This window comes from Dromiciops gliroides, chromosome 2 (assembly GCF_019393635.1).
Source record: "Dromiciops gliroides isolate mDroGli1 chromosome 2, mDroGli1.pri, whole genome shotgun sequence".
Taxonomy (NCBI): Eukaryota; Metazoa; Chordata; class Mammalia; order Microbiotheria; family Microbiotheriidae; genus Dromiciops; species Dromiciops gliroides.
The window spans coordinates 383412658-383439479 of NC_057862.1; the positions used below are offsets into that span (position 1 = coordinate 383412658).

A 26822-nucleotide genomic window follows, 5' to 3' on the forward strand; every position below is an offset into this window, starting at 1 on the left:
GGCATTTTGTTTTTCTTCAAATGGCTCCTTCATTTGTTTCCTTACCTTCACGAACAGTTTTGCCTTCTTCTTCTCAACCTCACCTGTGGGCCTACTCTGTTCCATTCCTTTCAGTCTTCCTTCCCCGCATCCTTTCTTCTCTCCTTTTATCATAATCTTCTAGCCAGGGGGACCTTGAAGAATTCCCAGACCTCATGATGTGAACCACCATCTATATCCATAGATTGTCTGTTGTATGTATAGCTAGGTCCCAATTAGTGTAAACCATGAATTCCATGAAGTGGTTACATATATTCAAATTTCAAAGCTAAAACATGATCGTTGGTTCCAGACCAATGGAAATATGTAGTATAAATTTGATGGGATTCATTATTTGTACTAATTGGGACCTTGTTGTAAAAACTCACATTTATCTAACATTTTAGAACCGACAAAGCACTTTTTTCACAATAATTATTATTGGCAAAGTAGGTATTAAAACCTGAGTCTGCTTATCTCCTGAGAAATGTCCTTTCCACTACCCTATTGTCCCTGGGATTGCTATTTCAGGAAGGACCCATGCTTCATCTTACCCTTACCTTAATAACTCTCTTTTCCAGTAAACACTTAATAAATGCTCTCTCTCTCTCTCTCTCTCTCTCTCTCTCTCCATCTATCCATCTATCCAAGCAGGCCACCAGGAAAGGGACAGAGACTAGCATAGTGTACCAAGCTAGCATAAAGTAACAGCGGATTGCTTTAAAAAGCACACACTGTCTATGAATTTGAACAGCCCAATGTGGATGAGGGTGGGGTGGGGAATAATACTTCCATCCTCCATGGGTAGTAGTCAGTTCACTGGACCCCAAACAGTTCTTGTGGTGTGTGTGTGGAGAGTTGTAAGATTCCTGAAGTAAGTCGAGGTCCAGAAAGTCCAATCATTTCTGCCCATGCTTTCATAGCTCATGAGTCATGTGGCTTGAACCCAGGTTTTTGCCTTAGACCAAGCCCTCTTCCCAAGATGTAGTAAACCTGTTCTGCGTGGCTCAAGAAGCAGAACTAAGAGCAGTCATTGGAAGTCACTGGGAAGGAGGTTCAAGGAAAAGCTTCTTAATAGGGCTGTCCAACAATGGAATGGGTGGAGCCATTAGAAGTAGTGAGTTCCCCATCACTGGGAGTGTTCAAACAGAGCCTACATGACCACTTGTCTGGAGTGCTAAAGAAGAGGTGTGTGCAGGGCTAGATGTCCTCTAAGGTTCTTTCCAACAGTGTGAGTGATTCTTTACATCAACTTCTTTCTAAGTGTTTTCTTGTTGCAGCATTCCTCTAAGGTCTGGCTGGGGCACTGTAGCTCAGCTCTATGAGTTAGTTTCTATAACACACTTGAGGAAGACTGTGTCGTCTTTCACATAGGCATGTTTGGGGGATTGTAGTTTGTTCAGTGGGAAGAACATAGGACGGCCACTGGCTATGTTGCTTTCCCCCTGAGGCCTCTGAAAGGAGCCTGAGGACAGGTCTGGGTGGAAGGAATCAGTAACGTGCTCTTTGTTGTTCTGGTCCAGCAACATGAATGTGACCTGGAGAATGAGGGGAGAAAGGTGGTAAGGTGCTCTGTTGGAGGCCTTGGGTCAATGGAGATAACTAACTTGCTACAGGAGGAGTTACTGCTCAGTGGACAGGGACTTAGGCTGAGGTGGGGAAAAAGGGGAGGCACAATCCCCTGAGACCATGAAGAGGTGGGTTTTGGTTCAGGTAAATCCTGGCCTCTACACCTAGGACCTTACCGTCTAAAGGAAGGGTTGGCAAACTATATTTAGAGGGCCAAATCCAGCCTGAAGCCACTTTTTTGTATAGGCCTGTGAGATAACAATGGTTTTTATATTTTAAAGTAAAGTTTTATTGTATTTAAACAGGTAAAAACTATAGCTCCCAGGGCTATGTAACAGTAGGCCATAGTTTGTCAATTCCTAGTCTAAAGGAACACAAGATACAAGAGAGAAACTTTCTCTCTCTCTCTTTCTCTCTCTCTCTCTCTCTCTCTCTCTCTCTCTCTCTCTCTCTCTCTCTCTCTCTCTCTCTCTCTCTCCCATCTGTGTATCTATCTTTATATACCTACTTACCTATCATTATATATCAATATATATCACATGTCAAAGAAGCATTGTTAAAGAATCATTATTGGTCTTCATGATTATTAAATCAGGCTCAATTCTTTCTTGGCATTCAAGGCCCTCTATGAGTCCCAAACTTACCTGTTATGACTTCCCTGTGTGAACCTTCTGCTTTAGCTAAACTGTCCCACATACATTTGAGGACTCTCCCAGCTATATGTGTGCATGCGTGTGTGTTTTCACCCCATTACATAGCTGCTTTTCTTTTTTTACCTTCTTCCAGATTATCTAAATCTTACACATCCTATATGGGCCAGTTTGTTACACCTGCTTTGTGAAGTCTGTCACCCCGACTCAGAGTGACTTTTTCTCTCCTTCCTCTGAAACCCAATGCACCAATTATCTTTGCTGTTCATTGGGAGCCTATTCTACATCATTCTCTCTCATTTTCATACTAGTGGGAGCCTTATCACCCCAATTCAAGTATGTACCTGTGTCTTTTCTTCATCCCTCATCAACACCAAGCCCAGGTGGCTTAGCCACACAAATTAAACATGAGATCAAGACTTGTTGGATGGGCTTAGGGTAAACTGAAGAAACATAGGATCAGAGAATTGAGAACTGGAAAGGATTTCAACATCATCTGGTCCAATTTTGCCTACAACTAGGAAACCAGTGCCACCCCTTTTCACCAGTGAGTCACTTGAGGCTCATAAAGGTTAAGTGATCTGACCGAGCAACCAGATGGCACAGAAAGTGAGAAACGGAGCCAGGCCAGAACCCAGGTCATCTGGCTCCTAGACCCTTCCACTTCTTACACCACTTGCCTTATTGCGGAAAGGCCACTCCAGGAGAGCGTCATATTCCCCTTTCATGACCACAATAAAGAGTGAAAGGTGTGTCCCCTTTCCTGTCCCATCTCCATTCGGGTAGATCCGAAGGCATAATTTATAGCCGTAGCGGGCAGTGTAGAAAGCTGAAACCAACAAAGGAGTCTGGGGTTAGTTCTGCAGATACATCGTTTTACTATATCCCTTCAAATCATACTCAAATAATCTCCCATAACAAATTAAAATGAATTCTAATTATAGTTAACATTTACACAGCACTTTGTTTTACAAAGTGCTTTACTTAGTTTGATTCCTACAATCCTGGGGATTAGTATCCCCATATTATAGATAAGGAAATTGGAACAGACAGAAGATAAGAGACTTTCCTGGGTCACCCAGCTAGGAAGTGTCTGAAGCAGAATTTGCACTCAGGTCTTCTTGATTCTAAGTCCAGAGCTCTGTCCACTGAACCACTAAGCAAACATTGATTGAGCACATTCAGTATTTAAGATGTGCTTGGAGGCAGGGATACAGAAATTAAATCCTGGTTTTTGAGAAGCCTACAATCTAGTTAAGGGAAAGGAGGGAGACAGTGATATGGCACATATACAAGCAATTAGTGTGATAGGGGGAAAAGGAGAGATCCAGACAGATACAAGAGGGCACCTTAAATTCCAGGGCTTAAGGCCTTAAATGCCAAGCTAAGGAATTTCTATGTTACAGGCTATTGGGAACCACTCAAGGTTTTTGAGAAAGGGAGTGACATGGCCAGACCTATACATTAGAAAGATTATTTTGGCAGTTATGTGAAGAATGGGTTGGAAGAGAGGCTGTTCCACTAGCCTGGGAGAGAGACAGCGTGGGGCCTCTTGGACTTGGATTATAGAAACATTCCAACAGATGTCACTGTAAATAGCAGTTTCTGGAGGGCCGGGGGCCTTTTTTTGCTCTGAGCAGAAACTTTGGTGAGCTTGGGGAGGGAGGAGGCGAGGAGGCCAGAAGAGAGGCAAGGGTTTGAGTCATCTTTTCTCTCTAGTTTTTGAATAGCAGGAAGCCTGAGGCACAGTTTGTCTTTTCCCTTTTTGGCAAACCTCAACCTAAAAAGCTGCATGTGTGTGGGGATTAGAGCCGTGTCCTGTCTAAGGCTGTACTGTCCCTGCTGCTGGGGCCTCCTACCCCAAGCTTGGAGCTTCCCTCAGCTCTCTTGGCAGAGCTACGGGCTTGCACACACGCATGCATACAGACTCCCTCATACACATTTACATACAAAAATAAATATACAGGGAGCATAGAGCAGTGGAAAGGTTGCTGAATTTAGATTCTTGGGACCCGAGTTCGAATCCCTGTTAAACCACAACTGTACTTGTTTATGAACATAGGCAAGTCCCTTATGGGCCTCAGTTTCTTCATTTGAAGATGAGGGGGTTAGACTAGATTACCTCTGAGATGACCTCGCTTTTTGCTCTATGATCACATGACCAAATGATCATACATGTAGACACACATACATTCATTAGCACATAAACGAATAGATTCCTATACATGCTCATACAAACATATATGGCTATACATCTGCGTGCCATGGCAGTGGGGTGTGTCTAAAGTTAAGGTTTCCTGGGGCTTAATATTTTCCCTAGTTTTAGAGAGACATAGAAATGCACATATGTATTACATAAACATATATGTACTACTATACATATATATGAACACATATAGACAAGCACTCACATACGAGCACAGAGATACACCAAATTATATTCAGACTGCAGATGTATGAGAGATGGGATGATGTAGAGGGAAGGATAATAAATAGGCTAGGAAGCTCTGGCTCTTCCACTAATTAGATTGTATAAGTCATCTCCTCCCTCTGGATCTGTTTCCTCATCTATAAAATGTAATTTGCTTTTCTCACCACTGTGAGGTGGGTAGTGAAAATATTATTATGCCCATTTTATAGATGAGAAAACATTTGCCCGAAGTTGCCAAACTTATATAAGGTAACTAAAATGGAAGAGTAGGATTGGATGATCCCCCAAGTCACTTCTAGTTCTCAATGCCTATGAGTCTAAGGATTTAATCCCGTTTAGTCCCATTGCTCAGGAGACAGACAAAGCAGCAGTGCAGTACACAATCTGAAATTCTGCAGTTCTTTGGCTCTTTGAGATAGCATTATTATTTAACATTTATACTGTAAGGAAATATTACTATGCCATCAGAAATTAGGAAACAAGCAGAACCAGGATAACAATACACCAATGAATACAATAATGAAAATGGAAAAAACAAACAAGCCAAAAAAGCATGAAACTGAAATTTTATAATTATAATGACCAAAAGTGTTTAGAGTTTAGAAAATGTATCTCCCTCATTTTCTTCCTGAGGTAGAAGACTATGGGTATGGAATATTGTATATATTGTCAGACTTGATTGTGTCTTTGTTAGCTTTTGCTGAACTGCTTTATCTCTTTTTCTTGTCTTTGTTATGAGGGATGGCTTACTAGATAGGAAAGGAGGAGATATATATTCAGAAGAGATAGTGTAGTAAAAACAAAAGGATCCATAACAATATACTTCAGTTAGCCAACTGGAAGGCCGGTTTCTGAATTATTGACTATTTTAGCCAATGAGGAGCCATTGAAAGTCTTGAACAAGGGAATGAAGCAATCAGAGCCCCATATTAGGTAGACTAATCTAAAAGTGGTATGCAAGATGGGGCAGGGGCCAGAAATGGAGAAACTAGTCAAAGCTATTGTAATAGTTCAGGTGAGAGGTAAAGAAGGGCTGAACTAGGGTGGTGGTTATGTGAATAGGGGAGGGGGAGAGATAGATTAGTAAGACTTGGCAAATGACTGTTTGTGGAAGTAAAAGGAAGAGGCATCAGAAATTACTCTGGGGGCAGCTAGGTGGCACAGTGGATAAAGCACTGGCCCTGGATTCAGGAGTCCCTGAGTTCAAATCTGGCCTCGGACACTTGACACTTACTAGCTGTGTGACCCTGGGCAAGTCACTTAACCCGCAAAAAGAAGAAGAAGAAGAAGGAGAAGGAGAAGGAGAAGAAGAAGAAGAAGAAGAAGAAGAAGAAGAAGAAGAAGAAGAAGAAGAAGAAGAAGAAGAAGAAGAAGAAGAAGAAGAAGAAGAAGAAAAGAAATGACTCTGAATGACGGGTATCTGGGAGGATGGCACCATGATGAAAACTAGGGGAATGAAAAGAAGGAATGGGGTTATTTTGCAGTGGTAGAGGAAGGGGAAATGTGGAGGAATATAATGAGTTTAGTTTTGGACATATTGAGTTTAAAGTGCTCATGGGACAGGTTGGTGTCGATGTACAATTAGGCAGCTGGAATTATGCCAGTCCACAAACATTTCACTAACCACACTCCTAATGAGTCAAATTTCAGTCCCAGGCAAACTTATTAGCTAAGTGTTACCTCCTCTTTCTTCCCCTCCCAAAATCCCAAGTACATTCCCAGTGAAAAACATCAACATGCTCTTTATTTTGTCAGTTCTTTCCAGATAATAACACCATGGACATCTCCAGGTATGTTAGAAAAGAATTTCAGAGATACTTGGTTGGTTCTGTTATTATTGGTGAGGCAGAGTGGTGTCTTGGAATCAAAAGACTTTGGCTTGAGTTTAGGTTCCATCGGTTTTTTTGGTTTTTTTGTTTTGTTTTGTTTTGTTGGTGAGGCAATTGGGGTTAAATGACTTGCCCAGGGTTACACAGCTAGTAAGTGTCAAATATCTGAGGTCACATTTGAACTCAGGTCCTCCTGAATCCAGGGCTGGTGCTTTATCCACTGCTCCACCTAGCTGCCCCATGAGCCCTTATTCTTTTACAAGCACTGATAGATAGATGCCTGTGTCTGTGTTTCCTACTAAATATAGTGAAGTTCTTACCTGGTGAGAACAAACTGACTATCCTTCCACATGCAGACTCATGACATCTCCGGGTGAAATTGGTGATTTTCCAGAGGTAGATGCCATCATAGGAAGCCTCTTCCAGGAGATGGAGGCTCTGCTCCAACTTGGTCAGGGCAAGGTCTTTCTCGGCCAGGGTCTGCTGCAAATCCATGACCTGGAATATAGGGACCCCATCCCAGATCAACCTCTGCAACTCTGGGGGCATCCCAATGTTAGCCATTATCTGGTGAGCCCTATGGCTTCAGCAACACTGTGGTAGAAAAAAAATACTGTACTTGGAAGTTAAAATACCTGGGTTCAAATCTTGGCTCTCACCAGTCATGTGACCTGTTTTATTAACTTTCTGAGCCCCAGTCGCCTCATGTGAAAAATGGGGGAAATAATACCAGCAGGGTTGTTATGAGGAAAGATATTTGTAATAAATCATAAAGTGCCAGGGAAGTGTGAGTTATTAGAAGTAGAATGGAAAAAGTACTCATTCTGACATAGGTTCTGTCATATTTCTGCTTTCAAGCTGCCTGACCCTAGGCAAGTCATTTCCCCACTCAGACTCAGGATCGTCATTCACAAAACGGGAATGATGATAATATATCTTCACTATATACACTGAAATACTGCTGTGGGGAAAGTGCCTTCTAGGTCTTCTATCCTTATAGATGCATTTGTTGTTTTTGTTGTTATTCTGACACACACAGGGTCTAATTTGTATCACAGTAGGAGCACACATTTCTATAGTACTTTAAGGTTTGAAAAGTGCTTTCCTCCCAACTATTCCAAGAGTTATACCATGCTACTTGTTAGTTATTCTATAGCTTTTTGGGAGTCTAAACCTTTGATTTCATCGGGGTAGGAAATTCTAAGTAAGGAAATCCCCTCTATCATTTCAGACAGGCAGCTTGTCTGCAACAAGTTTGGGGGAGTTAACACTAAGGGGTGAAGTGACTTACCCAAGGTCACACAGCCAGTATATGTCAGAGGCTGATCTTCCTGACTGAGGCTGGCTCTTTATCCCCTATGCCTCAATAATATATTATACAGATAACATAACACATGTTATGATAATTCATGTCTACACAGCACTTTTAGGACTACAAATTGCTTTCTTCACAAAAGCCCTGTGATGTGAGTAATGAAAGTATCATTATGCCCATTTTACAGATGAAGAAACTGATTTGCCCAAAGTTATATAACTAGTGTTTGATTTGAACCCAGGTTTTTTCAGACTCCAAATCTAGGACTTTTGCCTCTCGGTAGTCCAACAACATTCAAAAACTATTTCTAAGCACTACATGGATTCAGGCTGTTGTGCTGCAGACTGGGGGAGATGCAAAAGTTAAGTAAAATATGCTTCTATCCTCAGGGGGCTTATAGTATCATCTAATGGAAATTAAAACATAATGATTAAACATATTATATGATAAATGCTTTAGAAATGTCCAAAAGAAGTACCATGTAAAGTCAGAATTAGAGAGAGGGAAGGGAAGGGGTTGCCTACCGAGGGGATAAGGAAGTCTTAGCATATGTAATTAAAGTAATATAAATCATAGCATATGAGAATTTTAGTTTTCTAGCTGGAATGGACCTTAGAGGTCATTTAGTTCCATGCCCTCTTTTTACAGATGAGGAAATTAAGGTCCGAAAGGGTTAAGTCATTTATACAATGTAAGTCAGGATTTTAACCCAGATCACCTGACTCGAAATCCAGCATTCTTTTCCATGGTTACACTTAGCATCATGCCAATAATATAATATAGAACACATACTAATATACAATAGCATGCACTATATAAACACATGAATGTTTACATAGACACAGGCACGTGCATGTACACACACACATATAGTAGTTACTTCTGTCCATATCTTATCTCCCCCACTAGGTTATAAGCCCAGGTCTCCCTTATCTCTATGTCTCCCACAGTGGTTGGCACAAGACCTCGTTGGCACCTAACAAATGTTTTTGTATGTAAAACAAATGAGCTTGGCCTGCACTGTAGCCTGTCTCTGGCTGGCCCAGAATGTAGGGCTAGAACACGTGTGGCATCTCACCTTCTGCTCCAAGCTCAAGATGTGGTCCTGGGTCAGTCCACTTTGGTGCACAGAGGCAGCAATGGCCAGGTGGGAGGCCTCCACCTCCTTGTTCAGGACAGTCACAATATTCTCAAACACGTGCAGCTTCTCTTCAAGCTCAGCAAGCAGCTTCTCCTTCATGAACCTCTGGAGGGCCAGCTCCTCCTCAGAGTCAGAGGAGGCTACATGGAAGTACTCGGCCTCCAAGTCACCATTCACCTCCACAGCTCCTTGCAGTTGTAGGTCGGACAGGTTTCTCTCCAGGGGCTTCACACTGGGCTCCGTGCGACTGGGTCCTGATATCCCTTTGCCTGTGTTGAAATCTGACTGGGCCTTCACTTGGCTCATAAGCTGTAACAGCAGCCTTAGGTGATCTTTCAGTGAGGAAGCCTCATGCTCCTTCACCATTTCCGGGCTCCCCTGCTGAGAAAGGGGAGGGAGGTGGTCAGTGTGAGAGGATAGAGAAGGCTGAGAGACAACTTCCCTCTGGGGAGATCTCCAGAGAGACATCTTCCTGCTTTATCCCTAGTGGCCGAGGTAGCTCAGTAACCTGGGTGCACCCCCAAAGTTACAAAGGGAAGGAGCTTTGATTGAAATGGGGGTCTAAACATGCAGAAAAATGGCTGAATGAAGGGGGAGCGAGATACTCTGATGTTATACTTTAGGAATGTTAAATACAAAACATAGCATCGAAAATGGATAAACCAAAGGTTTTAAACAGTTAAAAGATCTTTGAGACTCCAGAAAATGAGAGAATCAGAACAAAGCAGCGATGTATGTGGGATCTTTTAGATAATAAAAAAGCGGTGAAATCTTATATTAACTCAACATTGGGAATATTCTCTATCACCTGGGTTCAGTCTTGGGTACCACATTTTTTTTGGGGGGGGGGTGAGGCAATTGGGGTTAAGTGACTTGCCCAGGGTCACACAGCTAGTAAGTGTTAAGTGTCTGAGGCCGGATTTGAACTCAGGTACTCCTGAATCCAGGGCCAGTACTCTATCCACTGCGCCACCTAGCTGCCCCCTTGGGTACCACATTTTAAGGACATTGATAAAGTAGAGTGCCTCCAGAGGAGGGTCATAGCTGCCAAGGATCTGAAAGAGTAATAGCCACACACCCAATTTACAGATAAGGGAACTGAGGCCCCAAGAAGCTAGATGGCATTAGCAAAGGTCACACAGGCACTTAGGGAGCAGAGCTGGAATCTGACCCCGTGTACTCTGATTCAGACGACTCAACAACAACAACAACAACAACAACAATAACAACAACAAAACCCTGACTCCAAAACTAGAAACACTAAGGGACTTGTAACTATGCCATCAGGACCATTTGAATGAATCACGGATGTTCAGCCTGCTGACGAAAGGACTCATAGAGGACATGAACACTGTATTTAAATATCCAAAGTGCTTTCTCCCAGAAGAAGACTTTATCATGATATCCTGAGTGACAGTTAGGAAATTCCACCCAAAATCCTGGCAGAGAGTTGGCCAATTACAGCTTCAAAGGAAGATTTATAGAACTACTTCAAAAGGAGAATGAAATGGAAGAACAAAATTTGGTCATTTTGATCTTGTGGTCAATGGAGAAACATTAAAAAATGGTTCTTCATCAATGAAGGGACACTATCAAAGCTGTGCTTTCAGATCAATCTGATGGTGTGTGAAAGGAGTAGGGAAAAGGTGAAAGGAAAGGGATCAGGCCTGGGGTTCAGTGCTGTTTGTTTCGCCTATCTATTCTTATGTTGGGACCCAAGTTCAAAACGATGCCTACCTTGAAGGAACAGCCAATGTCTACAAAGGGGCACTTAGCCTGGACCTCAACAGCAGGCACCAAGTCATCCTGGAAAAAAACAAAGTTCCATCACTTGGGTAATTTTCTTACAAATCCTCCCTAGTCTGTGGCAATCACCAGAAAGAGCTACTACTTTTGAGTTTTTGGAAATTCCAGGCACACTCATAGCACAGGCTGAATCATTGTGAAACTCTTCTCCAGAGTTGGTTGCACAAAGCTGGAGACAGCTCTACAAAATCTAACTGAACAGATGCTCCTTGGGTTCCCAGCCCTGGGCTGGGCAGTGTGAAGGATCTTAGGAAGTCAAAAAGGCATCTCAGTGGTTTTATCTACCTTCTCTTCTGTGCTGATCTTGGTCTCGGCCTGCTTGTGGTCCTTCAAGGAGATCCCTCCACATACATGTGTCTGTTCATAGGTGAAAAGGAGACTGTAATGAGACCATTTCACTAGAGGGATCGTGGAAAAGAAAATTGTTGATAATTAGGAACAAGGATTCCTTCTCTTGCCTCCCTCCTATCTTCTTTAGTTTATTTGTCTCTTCTTCACCCCAGAAAAATAAAGCTGCTAATACCAGTTTTATAACCAAGAGTTAGCCATCATAGAAAATTATTTAAGGTATCATCTAGTCAGTAGCTAAAACACTGGGCTTGGAATCAGGAAAACTCATCTTCATGACTCCAAATCTGGCTTCAAACACTAGCTGTGTGATTTTGGGAAAATCACTTAACCCTGTTTGCCTCAGTTTCCTCATCTGTCAAATGAGCTGGAAAAGAATATGGCAAAACCGCTCCAGTATCTTTGCCAAGAAAACTCCAAATGGGGTTACAAAGAGTCAGATATAACTGAAATGACTGAATAATAACAATCATCTAGTCCAATTCCTATTTTATAGATGAGGAAACTGGGGGGCAGCTAGGTGGCGCAGTGGATAAAGCACTGGCCCTGGATTCAGAAGGTCCTGAGTTCAAATTCGGCCCTGGGCAAGTCACTTAACCCTCATTGCCCCGAAAAAAAAATAGATGAGGAAACTGAGGCCCTTTGATGGAAAGGAACTTACTGAAGGCTCAGAAATCCTCTTACAGGCATCTAGGTGATGCAATGGGCTTGGAATCATGAAGACCCAAGTTCAAATCCTGTCACAGACACAGGCTGTGTGGCCTTGGGCAAATCACTTCACATCGGCCTGCCTCAGTTTCCTCATTTGTCAATTAGGGTTGTCACATGGATCAAATGAAATGTTTTGTAAAGTACTTTGCATACCTTAAAATGTCATCCATATAAATGTTAATTATTATTAATAAATAGACAAGCTGAGAGTCAAACTCAGGTCTTTTTCTGACTTTACATTCAGTGCTCTTTGAAGCACTACTCTCTGGATGCTCAAGGATCTGGCTTTTCCAGCAAGCTCTGATCTAGTGGAAAGAGTAAGTCCTGACCCTGCCACTTCCTGGCTGTGCAGCCCTGGGCAAGTTACAGTTACCTCCCTAGGCCTCAACTGTAAAATGAGGGTAACAATCTCTGCCCTACCTATCTCACATCTATCTCAGCAGGCCTGTTGTGAAAATCAAATAAGAGATACTTGTAAAAGTACTTTCAAAACTGATAGAGATATGGAGTACCTTTATAATCTGACCTCCATTTATCTGTTGAAATCCACCTCCCATAAATGTCCCACTCTGTCTCTCATCCTCTCCTCTCTGTCCATCCAAGCCCTACTCATTATACAGAGTCCAGCTCAAATACCACATCCCCTTTGCTGTCTTCCCTGACCAGCCATGCCCACACCAAGCTCTCTCTCTCTCCTTTGAACGGCTTACTATATCACTCACTGAGTGTTAGATTTTGCCTGTCTGCCTAGCACTGTTTAGTTTTCCATGTGCATGTCTTGTCTCTTTGACTAGTCTGTAAGCTCCTGGAAGGGAGGGGCCATGATTTTCACATCTCTTCTGGATCCCCCATAATGCCCAGCATATGGTTGTACCCATAGAGGGCCCTCAGTAAATATTTGTGGACAATGAGCCTGTGGGGCAGATTTAAAACAAGGATTTAAATGGAAGGGGTGGGGAGGAAGGAGAAGGAACCAAATATTTTATAGGCTTTTAATTTGAACTAATCCGTGGCAACAGTATTAGTTCTCCTTCAAAAGTGGAATAAGGAAAAAGCTCTGTGGACAATTAAGCAAAGTGGGTAAGGATATGGAACCCAGCCCAGCCTAACTTGCAGGAAACCGTGTTTGGGTGCCTCCCCGTGGGCTCAGCTCCCCCTTCCAGGGACATGCTGTTCCCAACGCAGGAGCCGAAAACAGCAGGGAGCTCAAAACAGCTGTTCAACCCGGGGGCCAGAGAAGGAGGGCAGTTGGGGGGGCGGGGTTCGAGCAGAAGCAGGAAGTCTGCTATGCCTCAGCCAATCCTGGCAGGTAGTGGAGACAGATGTAGGTACAACTGGAGGCTAATCCAGATAGTACCCTCCTCCAGAGGTAAAGCCTGCAACGTGAGCAGAGGGAGTGTGCTTTTGCCCCCAAGGCACTGCACAAAATTCTAAAGGCACCTTTTGTGCCATCAAAAAATCATTGCCACTGCTTCAGGTGAAATGCCTGAAACCCATCTCTGTTGTGCATCTTGAAAGACCCGCAGGAGACACAGCAAGATAACCTGATCCATACTTAGAAGGCCAGAATAATTCAAGTATAGACTAAGTCTAGGGTGAATGATGGAGAGTAATATGAGATAAGGCTGGAATGGGAGGGTGGCACTAGACTGGGGAGGGTATTGCAAGTCAGAAGAGGAGTTTGAGTTTTTTATTTGGTAGGCAACAGAATACTGAAATCACAGAATTCAAGTTGGAAAGGAGGTGAGAAGCTATCTAATCCAACACTGTTTCTGTTTTTGTGGGGCAATGAGGGTTAAGTGACTTGTCCAGGGTCACACAGCTAGTGTGAAGTGTCTGAGGCCGGATTTGAACTCAGGTCCTCCTGAATCCAGGGTCAGTGCTTTATCCCCTGAGCCACCTATCTATCCCCGCCCAACACCTTCTTTTTACAGATGTTGAAACTGAAGCCCCAGGGAAGAGAAATGATTTGCTCAAGGTCACATGGGTAGGAAGTGACAGAGGCAGGATTTGAACCCAGATCCTTTAACTCCAGCACCATTCCTCTTTACCTTTTGTACCAAAGACCTCCAGAAACAAGTGGCACACATTTTGGAAAGTACCTGACAGACGTGAGGCAGTGTGTTGTATTGGAAAGAAGGGAATCAGGAGACCTGATTTCTAGTCCAGTCTTTGACACTAATTATGTGTGCTCTTGGGCAAAGATACTTTATCTTCCTGTAGGGGAGGCAGAATGATATTGCAGAAGGAACACTGATTCTGGAGTAAGAGAAGCTGGGTTCAACTCCACCTCTGACATTTACCATCTATGTGACTTTGGGCAAGTCGCTACTTGGGCAAGTTGCATGACTTCCCCTCATCTCTAAGATCTCAGTCTATGATCTGATGACCTTTCTGGGCCAAGTCTCTTTCTCTCTAAAATCAGAGGGCTTAACTAGACAATCTCGAAGATCCCTTCTAGCCCCAGGCCCCAGATGATTTGTCTTTTTCCAAGAGAAGGGGAGGAAACACTGAAATATTTTTTCCTTTATGTCCTGAGATACATTTGGAGTCCTTTGGTCAAAATTCTGGGGAAAAAAAGAGTAAGCCTAATGTGTCTTCAAAAAAAAAAAAAGAATTCATGGGATCATTTAAAAAAGAGAAAAGGGAAAGAGGAAAGACAGAGAATGATTTTTATCCTCTGGGTAATGGGAGCCAATAATGGTTCTTCATCCCAGAAGTGACATGTGCTTTAGGAAGATCAATCTGGTGACCTTTGTTTTGTGGGGTTTGTTTGTTTGTTTTTGCAGGGCAATGAGGGTTAAGTGATTTGCCCAGGGTCACATAACTAGTAAGTGTCAAGTGTCTGAGGCTGGATTTGAACTCAGGTCCTCCTGAATCCAAGGCCAGTGCTTTATCCACTGTGCCCCCTAGCTGCCCCCAATATGGTGACCTTTGATTCAAACCACTATAATCTTTTGGTAGGGCTCTAAACCAAACCCTAGAAATTCTGGCTTTTAACTAGAACAAAACACTCCTGTGGGCCCCATCTTCTCCCTCCCATTCCTTGGGTCTTTCTGTGGCCATGCTCTCTTCAGATACCTGGGAGGATTGCTCCTCTTGTAAGCCACCTGGAGCATATGCCAGGGAAATGTCCTCCTTGGGGACTGTGCTTAAGGCGTATTAGCTTAAAGTGCAAAAGAGCTTGATTTCTGAGCAAGAAGGCTTGGCCTCTTACCTTTTCAAACAGGAAACCACAGATGCCAACAAAAAGAAAAAAATGTAGTAGGTGGCAACACCAGACTGAGGGATTGGGGACTAGTAAAAGAGCTAAGTATTTTTAAAAAGAGGGGCCCATCATAGCTCACCTCATTTAGAGTAGGAACCATAAAATAACAAAAGCTGGGAGAAACCTTAGAACATAGGATAATAGAACATAGAACATGGCATTTAGAACTGGATAGGGCCTTGAAAATATTCTAATCCTACTGCTAATTTCACAAATAAGGAAACTGAGGCACAGAGAGGGATTAATTTACTCAAGGTCACACAACTAGCTAGTGTCAGAACCAGGACTTCTAATCACGCAGATTAGTAACCTCAATTTCACTGACCTCAAATATCTAAATTGACATATTTTGTCCTTTCCAGCTTCACATTACTTTATGTGACTCCTTCTTTCCATTCACACAGATGCTACCCTTCCTCTACTGTGTCTTTCCTGGACTATTGAAGCAGCCTCCTAATTAGTTTCCCTGCCTCTATCTTTCCCCTTTCCAATTCATCTCCACAGCCAGGAAATTGAATCTCCTAAATTGCAGGTCCAATTATGGCTTTACAAAGCACTTTACATATATTATTTCGTTTGATTCTCACAAGCCTGAGAAGTATGTTCTATCATTATGTCCATTTTACAGATGAGGAAAGTGAGGCAGACAGAGATTAAATGACTTGCCCAGAGTCACACAACTATTGTGTCTGAGGTCACATTTGAACTCAAGTCTTCCTGACTCCAGGCCCAGCACTCTATCGATTATACCACCTAGCTGCCTCAGTAAATGCCAGTGACTCCTTATTACTTCTAGGATCAAATATAAACTGCTTTCTTTTGCATTTAAAGCTCCTCAGGACTTAGCTACTACCTTTCTAGATTTGCTACACATTATTCTCCTGCAGGTACTTCACGGTCTAGCCATATCTGTCTTCCTTGCTCTTCTTCACACAAGACACTCTATCTCCCATCTCTGGGACTTTGTACTAGGTGTCCTCCAAGCCTGGAGAGCTCTTCCTCTTGCCTCCAGTTTTTGAATATGTAGTTTCCTTCAAGACTCAGCTTGTGCCTTCCTGTTCAAGGTTACCTTGTTTCTGTTTGGCATATACCTCTGTATATGCATGGCAGCTAGGTGGCACAGTGTAGAGAGTGCTGGGCCTGGATTCAGGAGGACCTGAGTTCAAATCCAGCCTCAATCACTTACTAGCTGTGTGACCCAGGGCATGTCAACCCTGTTTGCCTCAATTTCCTTCTCTGTAAAATGAGCTGGAAAAAAAATGGCAAACCACTCTAGTGTCTTTACCAAGAAAACCTCAATTAGGGTCATAAAGAGTCAAACACAACTGAAATGATTGAAAGACAACAACTATATGTACCTGCTATCTTTCCTGTTAGAATATAAGCTCCTTAAGGCCAAATACTATTTCATATTTGTCTTTGTATCCTCAGCACAGTGTCTGACACCTGAGTAGATGCTTTCCAAATGATTGACTGAAAGAATATTCTACTTTCAGTCTAGTCCTTTTTTTTTTTTTTAGGTGGGGCAGTGAGGGTTAAGTGACTTGCCCAGGGTTACACAGCAAGTAAGTGTTGTAAAGTTGCCCCTTTTTCATCCCAGAAGCCTCCTCTGAAACTGGGAACATCCATCCACACAAACACACACACACACACACACACACACACACACACACCTCCAAGCTGATTGGCTGATAGCTTTGATAGACAGTACCCACAAGCAAATGTCACTTCCTGACACCAAGAAACTGACCTTCTAAGCTGCATGACTTGCCCTCAGACATCTTCTCCTCATGGTGGAGCTTTCCTACAGTAACTCTCCAGCAGGCAGCGTCACTCCAATTGTTACAGTGTCAAGTGTCTGAGGTCGGATTTGAACTCAGGTCTTCCTGAATTCAGGGTTGGTGCTTTATCCACTGTGCCACCTAGCTGCCCTCCCTAGTACTCTTATCTATTATGATTTGAGGACTTCTGGGAAGGCCTGCCCATAGTAAATGGGGGCCATTGTCAGCCTTCTTGACCTATGTCTTATCATTGGACTCCAATGACTGAAAGAGAGAGTGAGGCTGATGACTTTGAGCAGCCCTGCCTCACTTAAATCCAATTCACTTGAAAGTCAAGCCATCACCCTCCTGATGTCATTGCTCCTCTTCGAGAATGAAGGATGAACAACAATAATCTATCATGAGGATCTCTGCTATATACTGGCATGTTAATATTAATGCTGGCTTAAGTTTTACTATTAGAATGCCATTCCTTGAGATAAAAGAGGAACTTGCTAATAATTAAACCTGTACCTAAGGGAAGATGATGATTTGTGAGATAGTGTTGTCTGTGTCTCTGGAAAGGGTCAAAGAAGAGTTGCCTGGGTGCTGGTGAGGGATGTTGTAAGAAGGAGTCATGAACTAGGATGGACATTGGAATAGAGGAGTTCAATCTCTGAATAGGATATGAATAAGTGGTGGGAAAGGGAGAGATCCCAACAGGGGGGAAACAACATGATACATCCTACATGATCCATGTCTGTACCCAAGTAAACTTTCTCAAAACCCTTCAGTTTAGAGAAATCAATGCGTGGATACATCTACTCAAAGCCAAAAAGAAGCTTCCTATTGAAAAGGATAAGAATTCCCATAGGATCATAGATTTAGATTTGGGAGGGACCTTAAGGTCATTAAGTACAGCCCTCGATTTTTCAGATGAAGGAAGTGAGGTCCAGAAAAAGTTAAGTTACGTATTCAGGGTCACACGGTAAGTGTCTGAGGGTGGGATTAAAAATCAAGTCTCCAAAGCACCGGCCCTGGATTCAGGAGGACCTGAGTTCAAATTAGGCCTCAGACACTTGACACTTAGTAGATGTGTGACCCTGAGCAAGTCACTTAACTCTCATTGCCCCCCCCAACAAAACAAAACAAAATCAAGTCTCCCTGACTCTAAGTCCAGTGTTCTATCCATTATATTACCCTGTCTTTTTTTTTCCTGCCATCTTCCTTTAACATCTAGCACACAGAAGTTTCTCTGATGGTGGCTAGATGACATATGGGATAGAGTGCTGTGCTGGGGTTGGAGTTAGGAAGACCTGAGTCCAAACCCTGCCCTTGGATACTTCCTAGCAGTGACCGCTGTAAAGCACTTTGCTAACCATAAAGAGAGCTATGTAAATGCTAGCTCTTTTCACTAGGAGACAGTTGTCTTGGGAGTGAAAAGCTTGGGAAGTACATCAAAGGTAAAATGCTTTAGGAGATAAGAGGTCCCCTATCCCTGGAGGTCTTCAAGAGGATACTGGAAGTAGTTACTTGTAGGAATGGACTGAATTAAATTATCTCTGAGATCCCTTTCTGTTCAGAGACCCCAGGATTCTGGGACTACATTGAACCAACCGCCCACACACTCCACTGACCTCAAAATTCTTCATGAGGCCAGTCCAGCCGCACCCAGAAATCACGCAATGCACGCTCAGCTCTGAGATCTCCTTATTAATGGCAGCATCTAAGAAAGCCTGGAGAATAGAGAAGAGTAGCAACAGTTACAAGAATCAGAACCCCTTTCAAATACTTCCACATCCGTTATCTCATTGAATCCTTATCAGAACCCTGACGGGGAGGCAGGGCAGGATGAAGGACACATATCTAGTCCTGAGCGGTGCGGGCTAGGGTGGGGCAGGCCACTGAGTCTGAAATGAGAAAGATTTGGACACTAGTGTGGGCACTTCCATGTGACACTGGGCAAGAGCTTCAGTTTCCTTCTTTGTAAAATGGGGAGAATAATGATTGTGCTCCCTACCTGAATTCAACAATTAAAGTTCAATTCAGCAAACATTTGTAAGTTCCTGCTGTATACAGGGCATTGTAACAGGTGCTGGGGATATAAAGGCACCAAAGGAATATTTCCTGCCTTTAAGAGGCTTACATTCTCCTGTGGAAATACTTCAAGTACTCAGATAGGTAAATACTGATTACATGTCTTTCCAAATTGTAGATCATAATAATAACTCACATTTCTAAATCCCTTTAAAGTTTACAAAGTGTTTTCCTCAGACCTCTGTTAGGTAAATAGTATAGATATTATCAATTCCCTCCCTACCCCGCCCTTATTTTTGCAGATGAGAGAATGGAGGCATAGAGAAGTTAAAAAAAAAACCTTGCCTTGGATCACCCAGTAAGTGCCAGAGCTGATTCCAAGGCCAGTGATCATTCCATTACACTACGATGCCACTCTGAACTTTAGCCAGATAATGTGTATAAAATGACAGCTATTTTTATGTCAATAATTATGCTGGGTGCTATTATTGTATTCAGCTGTCTTCGACAGCGTTATGAAAGGAAGAGGCATGGTTTGATGGATTGAGTTTTAGGAGACCTGAGCTTGGGGCCAAGGTCTAACACTTATTACCCTTGTGAATGTGTTCCTCCCATCTGGGCCTTCGGCAGTTTCCTCCTCCGCTGTCATATGAGAGAGCTAGAATAGATGATGTCTAAGGGCTCTTCTAACTCTGGCCTCCGATAATAATATTTGGGGGGGAGCAGAAGCTTGAGGACATTGAGCTCTTTACCCTAGAAGGGGGTGTCAGGCTTCTGTATCCTCCCCAGGACAGATACCATCATTATGTCAATCGGGGACTGTGCTCAATGCCATGAACTGTCCCAGATATTTGGAAATCACTAAAAATAAGTCTGGGTAGACTTCCTAAGGTGAAAACATACACACACACACACACACAGAGCATGCCAATAGCCCCCGTGACGAGAACACACGGAAAACACTTGTCCTTCTGTCTAGGTTCTTCTGAATCACGGGCTCCCAGTGTGTTCTCAGCAGTCCTTGTAGCAAGCTACAGTTTCAGGAGCTGCTGGAGGGGGTTGGCCATGAGTGCCTGCTTAGGCAGGGCTGTTGCCTTCATGAATACTAGTATTATAAAGTAAAGGGAGTGTCAATACTGCTTTTGTACAGACTTAGCAACGGTACCTGTCCCCAAAGAGAATGGAGAGGGTGGAGGGGGTTCCTTGGACCTGTGCCTAAGAATTTGTCTCTCCAGAGTTGTTTACCTTGTTTGGGAACTGCCAAGGACTTTAAAAACTTCTCTCTTTTGGAAGCCCCAGGAGAGTTAAGTTGGTGAGATTTCAAGGGCAAAGGACCTCCAGAAGGGCTGTGCACCTTCGCTGGTTCTGTTCCCCTTGGACCCCAGAATGCTCATCCTTCTTCCCCTCTAGAGGCCCAATAATATCCCACCTATCCTGTAGGACCTGGATAAATGCTCTTTTCCTCTATAAAGTAGCCTGATGAAGTGGAAGGAATATCGAGAGAGGGAGGTTCTAGTCATAACTCTGCCTTAATCTCACTGGATGAGCCAGGACAAGCCACTTCACTTAGAGGACTCTGTTTCTCCACCTGTAAAATGAAGGGGTTAGACTAAACAAGTTCCAAGCTTCCTTCCAGAACTGATATTCTATGTTCTAACATTCCGTATTCCAAGCTGCCATCCAGCACTGACATTCTGGATCCTGAGCTCTCTTCTAGCTCTGTCATTCTATTTTAAAGTCCTGTATAGCCCCTTTATTCTGTGTGCTGACATTGTGGACCCTAAGTTCCCATCTAGGTCTGACATTCTGTGTTCTAAGTTCCTTTCTAGCTATAACATTCTATGTTCTAAGGTCCCTTCTAGCTCTAACATTCTGTTATAATCTGTGTTCTAAGTTCCCCTCTCACTCTTACATCCCATGCTCCTGGGATACTATGGTTTCCCCAGGGAGTCAACCACAAGTCAAGTGTGGTGGAACAGCTTAATAGGCTTCACTATAATGCTTTGCACTATTGGAATGAACTCTGCTCCCCAAAATCTTGTCTAAAGGGGTTTAATTACTGAGATAGAAAAAAATGCCTTGTTATACAGAGAACTATATCATACTTAAAGCCTGACATGTACTTATCCTAGGATAGATTTATAGTTTGAAGGGACCTTGGAAATCTAGTCCACCTTCTTCATTTTACATATCAGGAAACTGAGGCCAAAATACATAAAATAACTTGCCTAAAATCAAGTAGTAGGTACCAGAAGTAGTATCCAAAAAGCCTGACTCCAAATCTAGCACTCCTGTTGCTAAACATTGGGTTCAAAAACCTCCGGAAAGAAGATACTCTGGCTAAATGTACTTCCTTTCTGTTCTATAGGAACTCTTTTCCCCTAGAATCACTCAAGTCTCCCTATCGCTTTCCCTTTTCTTTCTCTGGGCCACTTGTGGTACTCTTGCCTGTGAGGAGGAAAGAGAATAAGCATTTATATAGCACCTTCTATGTGGTAAGGACAATGCTAAGTGTTTTACAAGTATTAACTCCTTTAATCCTCAAAACAACCCTGGGAGGTAGGTGCTATTATTATTATTATTATTATTATTATTATTTTGGTGAGGCAATTGGGGTTAAGTGACTTGCCCATGGTCATACAGCTAGTAAGTGTTAAGTGTCTGAGGCCAAATTTGAACTCAGGTCCTCCTGACTCCAGGGCTGATGCTCTGTCCACTGTGCCACCTAGCTGCCCCAGTAGGTGCTATTATCATCTGCATTTTACAATTGAGAGATACAGAGTTTAAGAGACTTGCCCAGGGTCACAGAGCTAGGAAGTAGCTAAGGCAGGATTTGAACTCAGGTCTGTTCTACTCTAGGACCAGCACTCTAATTTATCACACTACCTAGTTGTTTCTAGGGGGCTATGATCAGAGAATGCTCAGGTTTTGTCCTTCTAGTTCAGAAACTGATTATAACTGTCCTCTGAAACTGAACTAGGTAATGGAGGATATTGAGTGTTGGGCCTGAAGTAAGGAAGACTCATCTTTGTGGGCTCAAATCTGGACTCAGATATTTATTAGCTGTGTGACCCTGAGCAAGTCACTTAACTCTGGTCACCTCAGTTTACTCATCTGTAAAATAAGCTGGAGAAGGAAATGGTAAACTATTCATTTCTCTTTTCTAAGAAAACACTAAATGCGGTCACAAAGACATAGACATGACTTAAACAACTGAACAACAAATGAAACTGAGCTGGACAATGTAACCAAAGTAATTTCTCACTATTTGACTGAATATTCAGAGGAAGAACTTTGGAAGAAAACCAGAGAACAGTATTGACCGTGTTCAGTATAATGACCCAAACCCTGATATGGGAAACTGAATCACGGGAACTAAAAAGCCACCTAACTCAACCAGCCCATTTTATAAATGAGGAAATGGAAGTCCAGAGCAAGAGACTGGCCTAAAATCATACAGCAAGGGCAATAACTGAGGGGGAGATCAGGATTCCAGTGTTCTCAATGGCCATCCCATAGTGCTCTCTGCTACCAGTTGATTCCCTACTTTATGGAAGCCAAGGCTCCTCAACGTTGCCAACAAATTTCAACATCATTTGACCATTTTATAAAGATTTAGATATGGAAAGGCCCTTAGAGATCATCTAGTCTAGGGGTTCCTAACCTTTTTGTGTATAATGGGCTTCTTTGGCAGTCTGGGGAAGCCTATGGACCCCTTTGCATAATAATGTTTTTAAACACTTAAAATAAAATGCATAAAATTACAAAAGAAACCAATTCTATTGAAATAGCAAATACATATATACATACATGTATATATCTATACACACACACACATTTATTTATTTAAAAGGCTCAGAACACAGGTTAAGAACCTTTGATCTAGTCTAATTCTTTTATTTTAGAGATTCAAGAACAGAGGCCCAGAGAAGGGAAAATAATTTGCTCAAAATTATAGAAGTTAACAAATGTCATGGGCAAGATTTGAACCCAAGTTTTCTAACTCCAAATTCCAGTGGTTTTTCCAATGTAACACACTGTCTCTTTTATAAGCCACACAAAACGGGGGAGGGGATGGAAAAAAGTAGTAGTCACATGTCTCATATACATAGAACTGTATGGACTGCCTTGCAAAAAGTGGTTCATCACCAGGCCTGGCCACATCCCTGCACAATGTACAACTGCAACATCATTTCAGTCAAATGAACCTCCTACCAAGGTCTAAAATTAATCCTTTCATGTCTGTGTCCTCAGTTCAGCCAATCACCTCACCAATCCTAAGCACACTGTAGAGTGGAATTAGTTTAATGAGATAAAGAGGATGAGGACTAACTGATAACCAGCTGGTGACCTATGTCTTTTCACAAAGAGGTTAGTCTGAGCCACATGTGCTCAGACTTTTTTGTGCTTTGATGTTGTCATGGGAAGAGCTGGGCTTACAGACGGCAACCCCGGCTTTAAAAGGTTCCCCCAGCTACTTCTTAGCAGAGTAATGTTGGGCAAGTCACTTAACCTTTTTAAGCCTCAGTTTTCCTCCTTTATAAAATGAGGCAGTTGGAGGACATCTTGTGTCTTGTTCTAAGGGACAGTCTAGAGACCAAGAAATACCCATTATGCAAAATGATGCAAGATAGTCATTTTGCCGGCCTTCAAATCCTTAAATGTCTCACCCAAGTATAGGCCTGGGTTAGGGGTCAGAGAAGTCCCTGGTACTTCCCCACAGGTTCTGTGACTAAGACTGCACTGTTGTTTTTTTTCATACTCACCCTATCCAGAATGATGGACTTGAGTGTAATTTGGGTTCTATTTTTAAAAGCTGCCCCCTTTCTCCTCACCCCCACACTCAAAATATCTCTCACCAATCTGACCACAGTACCTGGGTTCCCCAACTACTGTCACCTTTGAGGATAATTCACTGGAGGCCTTTGTCAAAAGGCAACTGGGTTACTTGGGAAGAATATCACATTACTAGTCATTCAGTCCTCAGCATGAGGATAATTTAACACATGAACAACTTGAGTTGTATGACTGGACTTTGAAAGAACAGGACATAAGATGGTGGTCCAGAGCATGGGAAGGGAGCAGAGCATTGAGGCTAGCAGTTTGGTGTGGTAGAAATAGCAATGGAGTGAGAATTGGGAGACAGACTCTACTCCTGATTCTATCAGAGTCCCCATTCCTATTCCTGGATATATTTTGATTTTACAAAATGAGTTTTTGGCCAAGAGTTCTTGGGTCTCATTGGTCATCCTCTTTCCTCCACCAGTCCTACCCTGTTTTCTCCATTTCCACGGGTGGAAAAAGTCTAGGAATAAATGACATTTTCCTCACTGAGGGTGAGTCTGACACCACCACCGCCCCACTGAAAGGGAGAAACACGCCCAGAAAGGAAAACTGACTTGTTCCCCACGTTCTAATGCTGAGTGACACAGGGTTATCATAAGTTAAGCTGTTGTGGTTGCCCTTCATTCTCCAAGAGGACCATGACATCGGGGTGATGTCATCACTTGCAATGAATTGGATTTAAGTAAGGGAGGGCTGTGTAAGGTCACCAACCTCACTCTCTCCTCCAGAGCCATCTGGGTCCTAGAGGTGGCTTATTTACAAGAAGCTATATTCCAGACAGGCTGTAAAACTCTAGCTCCAAATGGGGGAATGAACTCTAATGTGTGTGTAGGGGAGGGCAGTGAGGAGGGAGTAATTCATGTCACTTCTCTCTGGACCTCAGTTTTCCTATCTGTAAAATGAGGGGGTTGGAATAGATTATCTCCAAAAGACTGCTCATCTTGAAAAGTTTCCTAGAGGAGAAATTGTAAATCTCTCATCTCCCTTTCAGTACTTACTTCTCTCTCTGTACTTTCCCTCCCTTTCCCTTGTGTACCAATCCATAGGTTCTTTGTTCTTAGCTAAACATTCATTTTTTAAATAACGTATCCCCTCTCCAGAGGGGCTTTGCATTTTAATAAGGAACAAAAACCCTTTGACTACCAAAGGGATAAATAGTGATATTTTAGTCTCTGTGACTGATTAGAGGGACTTTTGAATAAGGAAGGCCTGTCTCATTCCCTTCATGGGACAAGACAGAGGCAGCATAGGGATCTTTTTTTTTTTTAAACACAGGCATACCTTCTTTTCCGATAAGAAACTTTCATCACCCACAGCCTGCGGATTCTCCTCCTTGCATCTTGCACAGATAGGGTTCTTGCTGATCCTGGCAAAATACATTTATACATTGACAGCTTGTCCCTCTCATTACCTGTCCTGATCCCAAACTGGAAAACCTAGAAGTCATCCTGGAACAAATCAAGACAGGTTCCCACTCCAGGTCCTGTCCAAAGCAAGAGTTAGAAGCACCATAACATCGAAGCAAGACCAAACTCTGGGCCAAAAAGCACTACAGGATAGTAACGTGCTTAGCACGGTGCCAGGCATATAGTAAGCATTACATAAATGTGAGTTACTTGCAGGTTTAAACTCATAAAAGAGAGCACAGAGTCAATATTGGCTCTTGATCGGTCCATAGAATTGTAGAAATACAGGAATGTTAGGGCTTAGAGGGACGTTAAACACAGAACGTTAGAATACAAAGAAACCTTAGAAAAAAGACTGTTAGAGCTTGAAGGGAACTTAGAGCATTGAATGTTAGCTTGTAGAATATCAGAACTATAACATGAGGAAATGGGCTCAGCAAATTGGAATGAGTTGCTCATGGTCACACAGTATGTGGCAAAGCCTGGACTAGAACACAGGTCTCTCGACTTCAGCTCTAGGGAAAAGAGCTAATATCAGACATTTATATCTGGGTATGAATAAAAGGCATTGAGTTCCCTTTCTCAGAGACATTTGTATGTCATAGATGATCATCGTTTTGGAGCTGGAAAAGACCTTAGAGTATAAAACGTTAGAACACAGAATGTTAGTGCCAGAAGCAATCAAAGGACAAAGAATGATGGAATGCAGAACACAGAATGTTAAACTACAGTACTGATTTCAAGCATGGTACACAGAATGGGGCAGGAGACCATTGTCTCTCCTCAATAGGTTGTCTTTGTCAAAACCTTAAGCCAGTAGTCCAGTTTTTCCCCCTTCCCCTCATTCCCAGGGTCCTGGAGCAATAGACAGACAGACCAACCAGCTACTTCCTCCTCCCTCCCTTCTTTCCCCTCCTCCCTCACCTCACTATCCAGGAGAGGCAGGCAGCACAGTACCGATGGCCACATAGGGTCTGCTGGGCCTTCTTCAGAACATTGTGGCAACCACAGCACAAGTACTTGAGCTCAGGGGTACCCTGGCAGATGCTGGTAGGGTATCCAAAGGGGAATTCATTTTCATCAGGGGTGAGGCGGGGGCCCACCGGGGCAATATCGGTAGGGTTCTCTGCCATCTGGGAGCTCTTGGCAAATGGAGACAGGCCTTCTGATTCCCACTAATCCCAAGGAACAGGCAAGCAGGTGCTTGGAGGAGAGATGATTTCTGTCCCCTTCTCTCTTGTGAGGTGAGATGGTGGTGTCTTTATTCAGCCACTTGATGAGGCTTAGCCTATGGTGAAATGTCATGGGGGGGTGGGGAGGAGGTCTGAATAAGTATGAGTAAGAAATTACCCTGTTGGGTGGAAAAGTCCCCTGGACATTGAATTGCAATGGTTAAAAAAAAGAAAGAAAAAAAAGTCCAGTCCTTTTGATGAAAAAAAAAAAAAAAGAAATTTGTCATAGACTTTAGGAACCACGTCATACCATCTAAGAACCTCTACCGGAGCCCCTCCTTGCTTCAGCAGAATCATTTCCCCTGAGCAGGAGTTGGGCTAAGAAAGTCCCAGACAACATCAGGCCAGAACTCCCTAGGTAGCCTAAGAGAACTTTCCAGCCAAATGCTGATCTCACCAGCGGGGTTGTGGCAGTGAAAATATTTTAAAATAGTGGTTCTATGACTGACTGTGTTT

General features: G+C 42.9%; 1 protein-coding gene across 1 annotated transcript; it reads right to left on the reverse strand.

Annotated features, from left to right (window-relative positions):
* Positions 1-934: 934 nt before the first annotated feature.
* TRAF1 (TNF receptor associated factor 1) lies at positions 935-26297 on the reverse strand. Its single transcript, XM_043988646.1, has 9 exons — positions 26059-26297; positions 25010-25094; positions 18484-18582; positions 11045-11116; positions 10691-10759; positions 8891-9334; positions 6818-6995; positions 2918-3066; positions 935-1556 (listed from the first exon to the last, which is right to left on the reverse strand). Exons 1-9 carry the CDS (start codon positions 26265-26267, stop codon positions 1338-1340), a joined length of 1524 nt encoding a protein of 507 aa, XP_043844581.1. The 5' UTR covers positions 26268-26297; the 3' UTR covers positions 935-1337.
* Between the last annotated feature and the right edge of the window lie 525 nt (positions 26298-26822).